Source organism: Gobio gobio, assembly GCF_949357685.1.
Source record: "Gobio gobio genome assembly, chromosome: 13".
NCBI classification, from domain to species: domain Eukaryota; kingdom Metazoa; phylum Chordata; class Actinopteri; order Cypriniformes; family Gobionidae; genus Gobio; species Gobio gobio.
The window spans coordinates 45,031,702-45,045,014 of NC_137106.1; the positions used below are offsets into that span (position 1 = coordinate 45,031,702).

The 13,313-nt window shown below is 38.2% G+C and overlaps 1 protein-coding gene across 1 annotated transcript in view; it reads right to left on the reverse strand.

The window, feature by feature from the left end:
• Positions 1-13,313, reverse strand: part of col12a1a (collagen, type XII, alpha 1a) — a 111,405-nt gene that overhangs the window by 80,130 nt on the left and 17,962 nt on the right. The window contains exon 14 of the mRNA XM_079832663.1: positions 2,234-2,503. Within this exon, the coding sequence (XP_079688789.1) occupies positions 2,234-2,503 (270 nt within the window). The remainder of the gene's footprint in view (positions 1-2,233; positions 2,504-13,313) is intronic.

A 13,313-nucleotide genomic window follows, 5' to 3' on the forward strand; every position in this document is an offset into this window, starting at 1 on the left:
GATAATTGAGAGCATGTGTAAATCATTAAATCAGCCACTACACACACTCCTACACCTCCGTACACGACACCATATGTGCGGAGGTATTTTAGAGGAAACAGTGGCAATGACGCAAACCTATGGCAATGACGCTCTGCCCACGCCTGGTGTTGAGCTTATGAAAGGAAATGATAGTCACTTTTCCACTTTTTCCATATCGGAATGAACACTGAGACATTTCTGTATAAGAGTTTTTGCCTCCAGCATACTTCAGAGACCATGCAGAGTTTTTTTCTAAAAAAGCCGTTAACTAAACATGAACGATGTGAAACAAACTTTCTTGGGTGTTGAGGGTGGGTGTCAGGGTGCCAAAGTATTCAAGCTGTACGTTTTTATATGATTGCTGAGTTCTAATGGCACGGTAAACTTTCATAGGCAAAAAAAGGTCTGTTGTGCATTGCCAATAGTCTAGCAATGCACAAAGCACTGCTCTCACAGAGGTTACTTTCAAAGCAAGCAGCTTTCTGTATCTTAGCACATAGAATTCATGTGACCAAAATTTTCACCCTTACATAAGTATTCCAATTGAAAATGACTGGATTTCGACAATCAACGGTTAATGTGACCACACCTTAAGTGGTTGCGTGGTCATTGCTACACTCTAAAAAATGCTGGGTTAAAAACAACCCAAGGTGGTTTGAAAATGGACTAACCCAGCGATTGGGTTGTTTTAACTCAGCGGTTGGGTTAAATGTTTGCTTAAAACAACCCAATTGCTGGGTTAAAACAACCCAATTGCTGGTCCATTTTCAAACCAAATTGGGTTATTTTTAACCCAACACTTTTTAGAATGTAGGGTGTAGTGTTGTCACGATACTGGAATTTCCAACTTCGATACGATACTTTGAAAAAAAATCGATATTCGATACCATTTTCAATACAATGGGGGAAAACTAAATACCGGCATACAGATAATTTATCATCTCATATTTTTTGGATAATTTGGGTAATTTGGTTGCAATAGCTTACACACAGCACAGGAGGCTTTATTTAAATCATTGAACTACATTTAAAAAAAAAAAGACAAACAGACAGTAATAAAATAAGAACAAATTGCAAACGATAGCACAAATAAATACAATAGAATAAACAGAAAAATGAAATAAACATGGCTTTAATTTTTTCAGGTGGGTCTATCAGTATTCAGATAAGAAATACTCCAGAAATGAAAGTAACCAAATGTAAAATAATCATTATAGATGAATGCTTACGATTAAAATGACAAAAGTTATTCAATCAAGTGCAGAGAGTGATTTTCTCTTTGTCTTTTGTTCTTTGATTAACATGACAGATAGCAGCATGTTTATTAGGCTGCTGTCACTTTAAGAGTTTATGTACGGATCCAATATACTGCTATACAACATGTGTTTTCTCTCAACTATTTACATTCCAAAACTGACTGTATTTACCTGAATACTCAGCAAGACAGGTCTTTTGAAATTATTTCTTATGTATTTGACCGCTTAAGCACAATAAGACCAAAAATAAGTCAATTTGGATTTATAAGTGCTCCACTTATATAGATTATGCAAGTGTTTTAGGTGTAAGCATGAAACATGCATGAATGAGTAAAATTATGTGCAATACAAGCACTATTCAACTGGAGCGAACGAGACGAGTGAGTGACAGGAGGCGGGTGTGTGTCAATTCGAGAGCAAGAACGCGCAGCTGGTATCGATACATATCGAAATATCAATATTTTTGACAACACTTTTGTTCTCAGTGGTTCCTACAAGGTGTTTGCTTATTGGCCCACCCTCAAGTCTGTTTGATATTCTGGTCTCTAGATATGTCTTGGGTGTATGTCTGTGGGTTTTGTCATTTTTCAGGTGAAAAACATAAGTCTGGTTTGTTTCTGAGGCAAGCGACTAAACTCATCTGAGTTACGCACATTATCAAGCACCACACATATCTTTCTTTTGCTTGTAGCAGAGTTTAAGTTTAATCTGTGTGCAGACTGCAGACCCTTCGTTGACTGCTGGTGTTCCCATTCAAATTGGTAGGGCAGATATACTTCAACGAGGTTTATGTGCATGTCAGTGGAATATTCTGACATTATATACAGTATATCAAGTTTTTTTTCCTCTCTGGGGTAGGTTACCTCAGGACGAGAGGCCCACCCCAGACACACAGAGCGAGGTAAAGCGCGCCCGGTCATATGCTGAAGTCATTATGCAGGCGGGAATGGACTTACCATCTGTGGTCTCCTCTCCATGCAGTGGCTGCCCCTCCTCACGGCTGTAGGCAGCATAGACAGAAACCTTGTAGCGGGTCTCCGGTGTAAGACCATCCAGAACAGTGGTGGTTATGTCCCCGGGGACAGTTTTCTCGCCAGCTTCCTCTGAAAAGAGTGACTTCCAGGTGACCCGGTATAGACGGACGTTGCCAGGGGCGGCAGTCCAGGATGCTACAAAACTGTTTTCAGTGACATCTGAAGTAACCAGATTTGAAGGTGAACCAATTTCTGAATGATTGAGAAAAAAGACAAAAAAAAGACTTAAAAACGGATCATATTACAAGCAAAATCTCACAAGGTCTGGTTACAAAGAAGCACCAATACACCAAAAAAAACACCTTAAACCAGGCTACATTGGTTAACTGGTCAACCAGCCTGGCCAAGCTGGTTAGGCTGATGTGTTTTGAAGAGTTTCTTACACCAAGACAGGCTAAGAGACCAACTTGCCAATCACCTAATCCAGTTAACACCAGTTTGGCCAAGCAGAGAGACTGAACAGACCAGCTTAGATCAGCAAAATACTGTAGGCAGGTTTAACCAGGCTACTTTGGTTAACTGGTCATCCAGCCAGGCCAAGCTGTTTTGGCATGTGTGTGTTTTAATGGTTTTAAAGAGGTTTCTGATACCTAGTCATGATGGTAGACCAACTTGAAAAACTAACATAAATCAGTTAAAGGGGTCATGAACTGAGAAATTAAATTTTCCTTGAGATTTTGACATATAAGAAGTAATCATAACATAAGAATATCCTGTAAGTTTCCAAACTGAAAACTTCCTTGTTAGTCCAAAACAGCTTTTATTGTAACCAAGTCCAGAAAAAGACTCATTGTGGAATGTGCCTATCTACGATAGGTGAAAGACCACCTCTGCAGAAGAAGATCAATGCCTTTTTCATCATTGCAACTTTGGCCCCGCCCAGTGGTGTGTTAGTGAGATGATGAGGAGAGAAGAGCGATACAGGATCACTGCACTGAAAATAACATTACCTTCCAAAGGATCCTAAAGCTAGGAATGTGCTTATTTATTTTCAACAATGGGAATGTCTCAGTTGAGCATTATTTATTTGTATTCAGTCCATTTCACTGTGGATTATTTGGTAAATCAGTCGCAATTTTGGTGCAGGCTTGGCAAACAGACTTTTACAATATGGACTAAACAGTAATGCCACAGCATGCAAGTTACTGGGTTAATTCTAATGCCTGATCTGTGACCAGTGATATAATAAATCATACAGTCAGATGTTTGTCTATGTGTCAGTAAATTAAACCAGTAACTAAACGGACAACATCATATTGTTTCTCTTAGTAGGGTGAAAATAATCTGTTATTTAAACTGTGGACTTGTGCCAAAACTCCCGTTAGAATCAACACATCTCTTATTTACATTGTGTTTGCACTATTAGTTATGATGAAAGCATTTGTGTGTGTGCAGAAATCGAGTTGCAATGACGAAATCGCTGCATTCATATCTGTGATTGGCTACAATGCTCATCACTGCAACCTTTCATGCCACAATCTAAATATAATTTACATTTATGCATTTGGCAGACGCTTTTATCCAAAGCGACTTACATTGCATTCAAGGTACACATTTTACATTTTGTCAGTTCTTGCTTTCCCTGGGAATCAAACCCATGACCGTAGCATTGCTAGCACCATGCTCTATTGTTTGAGCTACAGGAAAGCGCGATGATGATATATATGATATAGATAATAATGATAATGAGATCTAATTATAATGCTATAATCAACACGTTTCACAATTAGTTAACCTTGAGAGTTATTTTTGAGAGAGTTCCATGTGTAAAACTTTGCTATTTCATATGCAAAGATGTTAGCCATTTACATCAGTGGGCATTTACACTGAAGTCTCACAGCAGCCAATCACAGCAGCGGGCGTTTACACTGAAGTCTCACAGCAGCCAATCACAGCAGTGAGTGTTTACACCGAAGTCTCAATCACCCAAAGCAGCCAATCACCTCATTTATACTTAAGTCTCAAATCAGAGGCTAAAATCAGGGTAGGAAAAAATGCCTCAATTTCTACATTTTGACAATTTGTGATGTAAAAATCATGCTAAAATTTAAAGTGCACCCCAGGAAACATTATAAAACAAAAACACTGCAGTTCATGACCCCTTTAACACCAGGCTTAGTGAGTGATTAGACCAAGTAAAACCAGCACAATACTGTAGGTGTGTTTAAGCTGGGGTCATATGAATTGTTTTGGATTCAAATTGGAATAATACATTTATACATATACATTTGACAGCCCTGGTCTCTGTCTACATTTGCTGAGGGAAACCAGCAACTTGGACATTCTGCTAAGCTTCTCCTTCAGTAGTTCACGGAGGTAAGAAAGTCATATGGGTTTGGATCGACTAGAGGATTTTCATTATTGAGTGCACTATTCCTTTAAGCATTTATCTGAGCATTTATCTAATTCTCCACTGTTTAAGATGCCGGTAGCTCTCAATTGCTTTGATTTGCTCTGTCAGTAACGCATACCATGGAAAACAAGTCTGCAAAAATAATCTCTTCCCTGCTGCCACACATCTGTCACCACATCTACTTTCCATTGAACACGAAACCCGATCCATTAAACACAGACTGCTAAAACTGCAGATGTAGCTTTCTTTTTGATCTGCGCCATACCACCTACCTATCTTCTCACTCTCTCTCTCTTTCTCTCAGTTGTGTATGCTGAGAGAAGCAGAAGAGAGAAGAGGAGAGGGACCAGAAATGATATGAAAATGTGGGAGTGCTGACAGGGTAGTCAACTAGAATAAACCACAGTGTGAAACTTCCCCAGTAACACCTCGCCCATCCTCATGTTCTCCAGACCTCAGCATAGTCACCTGTCTCAAACCCGTTGAGCTCTGCTCGTCTAAAACACGGCAAACTGACCATTTGTCAGTCTAATTCAACAGCCCAAGTTAAAGTGCAATTACCAGGTTCTGCGTCATAGCTTAAACATGGACTAGATATCTCAAAGACCTGGGAGGATAGGGATTGAAAATGACAAGATAAGTGCTTAGGAAAATTACTGTCCCAATTTCTTTCCGGAGAGTGCTCCAATGTCTAATTCCTCAAGAACATCTGTACAGGGTTTTTTACTTAGGAATATTTTAGACAGTTGGCGGTTGGACATTTTGTTGGGAGGGACAATAAGAATGATATTTACATTACATTTTATTTACATTACAATTAATATGTGAGTGGTGGGTTGGGGTGGTGCACATTGCTAAGGTGTTGAGTGGCTCAGTCCTTACCCACCAGGTGCAAAAGTCTGATTATTTAGTAAAGCAGCAGCACACCTCTCCCCAACCAGCCTCGCATTATGAGGTACCGTTAATGTTCGTAGCACAAATTCTGCGGGGGCTTTACAGACTTAAGTTGAATAGTTAGGGTTAAGAGTTTGTTCAAATCACTAAGCCAACAGTGATGCGTGCCCCATTAACTCATTCAAGATGAACCAGACAGAGAAGTCAGGACTCCATGCCAGGTTGCCTGGATCTAAAGTGGTTCTACAGCCAGCAATGAGGTCTGATTTTACTGAAAGAGCGCAGAGGAAAGGAGATCATATGTTAATGTCTTCTGCGGGCTGCTTTTGATAATTAAAATGCAGACAAACTGCCAATGCCAGGCACTACAGTGCACATCTACTAGAAAACACATGCTATTAATGAATATTCGTTTGTGTTTTTGTATTGAGAGAGAAAACACAGTCACTTAACGGAGATGCAACAACGCAATACTGTGCATGAGTTTATTAACGCTGTCCTGATATTGTTATGTGTTGAGGCTAGATTAAAACCAGACCATTTTGGACCTCCACATATGCTATTTTTCCATCTTTGATCCTTGTTTTAGTGCTCCAGCCAAGCACAATGTTGATGTTAACTGGGAACAGGAGTTCTAGCACAAATGTGACTGTCATTCTGAATTATTTCACTTTGGAAAAGTTTGGAGTACCTGGAAGCAAGACAAATTCTCTACTGCTATGTCCTTCAGCCCAACACATTCTCTTGACAGTAGGGCTGACCGCTCCATGCATATTAAGTAATTCTTTTGGCTTTTTGCCTTCACTTCGAAATGAAAGTGCAAGGGTAGACAGGCATTGGGGAACAGGGTCGGGAAATGACCTCAAGCCATGACTAGAACTTTCCAACTTGCCTACAAGGCTATAATAATAATAATGATAATTTGTTACATTTATTTAGCGCTTTTCTGGCTACTCAAAGCGTTTTACATAAAGAAGGGGGGAATCTCCTCAACCACCACCAATGTGCAACCTCCACCTGGATGATGCGACGGCAGCCATATTGCGCCAGAACGCCCACCACACACCAGCTTATGGTGGAGAGGAGACAGAGTGATAAAGCCAATAAGTATATAGGGATGATTAGGAGGCCATGATGGACAGAGGCCAATGGGCAAATTTGGCCAGGATGCCGGGGTTACACCCCTACTCTTTTTCCGAAAGACATCCTGAGATTTTTAATGACCACAGAGAGTCAGGACCTCGGTTTAATGTGTTGCATCCGAAGGACGGTGCTTGTTACAGTATAGTGTCATCCCTATACTGTAGAACCACACAGACCACAGGGTGAGCACCCCCTACTGGCCTCAATAACACCTCTTCCAGCAGAAACCTAGTTTTCCCATCCAGGTACTCAACCAGGCTCAACCCTGCTTAGCTTCAGTGAGAAACCAGTCTTGGGCTACAGGGTGATATGGCTTCTGGCAATGGGTATGAGTTTGACTGACCACTTTATACATATTAAAGACATGTTCATCCTCATTCAAACTATACAGGCAGTCATTTACATGCAATCTGCCGGATTTACTACATGGCTCAAGCTGATTGATCTCTGATGATTCTTCAGCCAATGAGATTGCTTGCTCAACATTTAAATGGTCTGGTTCAGAGTTCGCTGTAAGTTGGTTCCTCTAAAACCCTCCACTTCACCTGTCTAGATCTTACATGCTCACACCAGTGTGTCCATGTATTTATTGGCATTATCAAGTAGGGTTGGGAATCGAAAATTGATTCCAATTCTGGAATCGGACACTTAAGCTCAGAAATCAGACTCAAACAAAAATTTTGATTCTTATAATCAATTCCTTTGTGTGAATTTTAATATGACTTTAAAACATTTAAGAGCAAGAAGACCCAAGCGCTGTTTTCTGTGCTGCACACGCATCCAAAGCGCACACACAGGAAAAAGTGATTTTAAACCATTCAAGCGCAAGAAGACTCCCGCGCTGTTTTCGCTGCTGCACACAAATCCAAAACAATTACTTTATAATGAATAAAAAAGCGATACTGAACTTCTGAGTTCTCTTCCGCATCTTTTTGCACTTAAATGGACAAATACACACTAAAATGTCAATCAAACAACAAAAGACAACAAGAAAATTAACTCGTTCTTGATTGAATAACTTTTATAACTATATTTGTAATGTATATTTTATTTATAAAGTGCACTGTTATTTCACATTTGAGTATCTCATTACCTGAAAATCTAAAAACACGGTTTATTTCAATCGCACTTTGTTCAGTTGTGCTATTGCTAATTTGTTCATTTGTTCTTTTTTAGTTACTGAGTGTTTACTTGTCTTTAATAATGCTTGAAATCTATATTAGTTAGGCTAGTTGCTTTTGCTATGTTTTTTTAAACCACAGGCAAAGTGCCTTGTGTAAGTGTTCTTAAGCCTGTTGATTTTTGTTCATGTTATTTGTTATACTTAGAATAAATGAGAATTATGTGGGTTTTTTTACCTTATTGGCATCAAAATTAGGAATCGATAAGAGTTGGAATCGATAAGCAGAATTGAAATCAAACACTACTCAACCCTACTATCAAGTCCATTATATCTAGTCCGCCAAGACCAAATACATTTAACAATATCCGTTAACATGCTACAACTATTCCAAGAGTCTATTTGTCATGACTGAAATGTGTAGCCTGGAATGGATGCCAGCCAAACTTAGTCCCGCCCACAACATTTGAGGTCGGGAAGTTCGGTCTGGACTTGATCCGTTGTGGAGCAACCATGCTCGAACCAGAGCTGTTCGGACCAATCAAAATGTCAGGGCGGGCTTTATACGATGATGGACAGATGCTCAACAGTAACGTAAGCATCCACGTCACCAAAGAGCGCTTGGGTTGAATTCGTTCTAATCCTAAACGGAGAACTTGTTGGTATATGCATTCACTTTCACTATTTCTCTCAGAAATGATGAGCGTGTTGGTAAGTACTCCGTGTATCCTTAAATTATTTTTTATAACACCGGCAAAGATCGTTTACACTCTTCTTCTTCTACTTCTTCCAGCGTGCGTGCAGTTGAGTTCTGTTGACAACTATGCTTCACTCCATTGCTCTGATTGGTTGTAGGTCTATCCAATTAAGTGCAGAGGAATTTTCTTTCCTGGTTCGGTTGAAACACCCCATTATCACAGCCCAATGGAGCAGTATCAGACTCATATTCTGACTAGAATGACGACGTCAGACTATGAAATGTGGCTTAAACGGCTGCATTTGAACTTCAGACACATGCTTTTTGCCCACAGAATGCAGTTGCAGTATCAACCAGCAGGGCCTAAATCGAACCAGTCAAACCTTGAGCGCCTGGTCATGGTTGCCAACTTTAACTAAACAGACTAATAACTACATCATGAACAATTTAGAAGCATTTTCCAATGATTTCCTCTTTGTAGCTATTTCATATAGACTTTATCCAATTTCAGGCCCTGGATCTAATTTCCGGATCTTCTCACCCGTGTCCACATTCAGAAAAAGCAAATTCTGCCACTGACTGAGTGGAATAAAGTATGACACATCTGAGAAATCAATCTTTGAAAGGTAATGAACAGATTGGGTGGTCACAAGCTAAGAATTAAGTATTGAACATCTTGAACGTGCTTTTGAACAACTGCCATTCAAAGCTGACGAAAACAATCTAGCATGTCTTACACTTGGACATTACAGAAGTTTATTTCCAATAGCACACTGATTAAGCTTTGCAAAATTTGCCTGGGATCCATCTGGACAGTTCCTGATGAGTAAATGAGCTCTGTCCTCTCTCTCTTCCCGCAGAATTCAGCTCATTTTCAGTAAAACAGGGCAGCGCTCTTGGCTAAGAGACATAATCTGGTGCTGGCAAAGATCTCATAGCCCAAGCCCAGTTTCCACAAAAACTATCATGAGACAAAACTCATGCTGACTGCAACCACATTCACCAGATGTTAAAACACATAGACACTCTGAGACCCCTGGAGCAAACTGGCTGATTTAGAAGAACAAGTTGACATTTTTTTGCATTCAGAATACATGCAAATCACCTATTATAATGACATTTTTAACAGTAGGCTGAACATGAAATGCAATGTGATTCTCACACCCTCAGAATGAACTGATAAGTCCCTAAAGCCCTTATTTAAGGTCACTTCCTAATTGCCCTGACTGGGCTTGGCCATTTTCTGGAGGCTGAGGGCAACTAAAACAAAGAAAGCTGTGTTATCCTCCAGGATATGGAGTATAACGAAGCTCAGTTTGGAAACGCCTTGTCATCGGCCAGAAATTAGTCAAATGTTTCCTTCGCCTCTGTGTTGAAAGGCTGCTCGAGTCAGCATTCATAATGACAAGCCTCTGAAATATGTGCTTTTGTATAATGTGCAATGGACAATCACTAGCGGCTCCGGTTAGATCTTGTAATCAGTATTTTTAATATGACGCTGCTTGTAATCCATCCCAAAAAAAGAGGTGCAGCAAGTACTGGGCATTTAAAGGGTTAGTTCACCCAAAAATTAAAATTAGCCCATGATGACTGTTTTTGAAGTACATAAAAGTGCATCTGTCCGTCATAAAATAAATCCACATGGCTCCGGGGGTTAATAAAGGCCTTCTGAAGTGAATCAATGCATTTGTGTGAGAAAAATATCCATATTTTAAACGTTATAAAGCAAAATAACTAGCTTCTGGTAGACAGCGAAAGAATAACAACTGAATATGGATAGAGCAAAACCTCTGCGCATGTGTCATTATTTCGCTGTCTACTTAATAACATTTTAAATATGGATATTTTTCTCACACAAACTCCTTGATCTTGACAGATTCACTTATATGGACTTCAAAAACAGACACAGACACAAACTACCATTCACTGCCATTATAAAGCCTGGAAGAGCCAGGACATTTTTTTCTATAACTCCAATTGTATTGGTCTGAAAGAAGAATGTCATATACACCTAGAATGACTTGAGGGTGAGTAAATCATAGGCTAATTTTAATTTTTGGGTGAACTACCCTTTAAGGCAAATACGTTTAGGCTAAAAACCTTGGATTAAATTGTTTGGCAGTGACTCAAATTAAGCAAGCCCATAAGTTAGTAGTACAGTAACTCACAGTGACATGCTTTTTATCAAGAGAATATTGAGAGAGACATGGACTTTACTTTTTACGAAGGCAAAAAAACAACAAGCATTTTTATGTGGAAGCAATTGGCTCTTAGTGGTTTGAGACCACTCATGTAAGCCGGACTGTAACAGGACACTGTCATTTGTTAAGAAATAACTAGCAATCACTAAAAAATCCTTCTGGCTGCACATCATCAAAACAGTATGTAATATATATGTAATATCTATATATATATATATATATATATATATATATATATATATATATATATATATATATATATATATATATATATATATATATATATATATATATATATATATATATATATATATAGATATGTAATATCTATATATATATATATATATATATATATATATATACATATATATATATACATATATATATATATATACATATATATATATATATATATATATATATATATATATATATATATATATATATATATATATATATATATATATATATATATATATATATATATATATATATATATATTGACATGATGTGGTTTTAAATGAGTAACTTTGGTTTAAGTTTAAAACCACAAATTCTGATTGCTAGACCACGGTTAGACACTAGAAAAGATTTCTTTAAAAAAACTAAAATCTCTTGAGGTTTTGTTTCCATTCACTATTCATGCAATGCCAAGCATGAGTGAGGAAATTTTTACAAGCTCAGCTAATTCATCTGCTGCCCACACACCAAATGTATAAAGCCACAGCGTGGGGGAATCCACAGAGTGAGATCTGTCATTAGATGACACAATCTAAAAGGTCATTTTGGTTCCCAAAATTACGGAGTGCACTTCAAACTGACAGACAATACTGAAATTCTTTTAAGTACATCTGTCCTCTGTTAAGAGTGTGATTTGGAAGCGTGCAAAGAAATGATTAGGGTAGCAGAAGGCACTGTCTAAAACAAACCATTAAAATGTACAGTTTTAACGTTTTGCTGTAAAGTTCTATATCTGCCGATATTTGGGGATTATCATATTTTTAGCATTTGACAAAATCTTCTGACAGCCTTTGTCAATTGATAATGCAAATTTTTGGTTTTCACAAATTGATTTCAGCTCTATAATTTCTTCAAATTCAATTTCTCATTTGATATCACTACACTGTATTTGCATCATATATATTGGCATACTCATATAGCAGACAACCTGCCTTCAAAAGCAATGTCAGTCAACCATTGGTGCTGACTGCCATCTGGGTTCTTGAACCATGCATAACCCATCGTTTTTTTTGTTTCAAATAATACAGCATACATCAGACATTTGAATTGCAATGTAAAAAGCACAAGCTTCATTTGTAGTCAGGGCTTGACATTAACTTTTTTGCTCACCAGCCACTGTGGCTAGTGATTTTCCAAAGTTACTAGCCACTCAGCATTTTCACTGACCACAATTTTGACATCGATACCATTGGGGAAAAACTGCCATATACTGTAGATATTTTTAATAGTATCTCATAATTTGTCAGCAGGAATATTAGGCTGCTGTCACTTTAAGACCTGATGCACGGATCCATTACACTGATGCACATGCGTTTTCTTTCTCAATTGTTTACATTCACTTAAAACATAACTGACTGTGTTTATGTGAATACTCGCCAAGACTGGCATTTTGACATTATTTGGTGTGTGTTTGACTGTGTAAGCCAGGGGTTTTCAAACTGGGGTCCGGGGACCCCCAGGGGTCCTCCAGAAGGTTCTAAGGGGTCCCCAGAGAATTTCAGAGAATAAAAAGACAAAGCAAAAATGGATAAAGTCTACCGAATATTCATTCTGTTTCATTTTTATATGTTTCTCTCCTTTCTTGCTGCATACATTCCAGAATTGTATATGTTTGCTTTGTATCTTTAGTGAGTATTTCTGACTATAGTCCCCTTTATCTTGCTCACTGGGGTTGTAAAGCAGTTTTCTTAACGCAGTATGTGAGCTGCTTACAAACATTTATTGTGAAAGTGGCTTATACAAGTACATTTTAACTTCAGGTTTATACATCCAATATAATATCCAGTTTAAGTTGGGAAACAATGTGTTGTATTTATAATGTCACACTATTTATCTAACAGTTAAAATGTTTTTTTTGTACATAAAAATAGATGGATTTTAGGAAGGGGGTCCCTCATAAAGGTTCATCATATTTGGGGGTCCTTGGCATCATAAAGTTTGAGAAACCCTGGTGTAAGCACATTAAGCAGTGAAAAAAAACTAAATTTAGTCCTTAGAGGTGAGCGCACTTTGGTTGTTAGCACAAAATCTGTGGGGATGAGTAAAATTATGTGCAATACATGCAATCCCACGTCGAAATTCAAGCCCCGTTACTAGGCCTGTCACAAAAATCAATATATTGATATATCGCACAATGTACATGACCTCAAGAATTTTTTGTAATGCAATATATCGCCTATTATGTTTACATGATAATGAATGTCACCAACATTTTACTTGATTGTGCTGTCATCTTGTATGTTTTCCGTGACGGAGGCGAAAGTGGTTCTCGGACAGTTCCTTCATACACAGAGCGGTTATCGACAAGTGAAAAGAAGGCACCATTTGAGGCGATATAGTGTTTTCCTGACAAC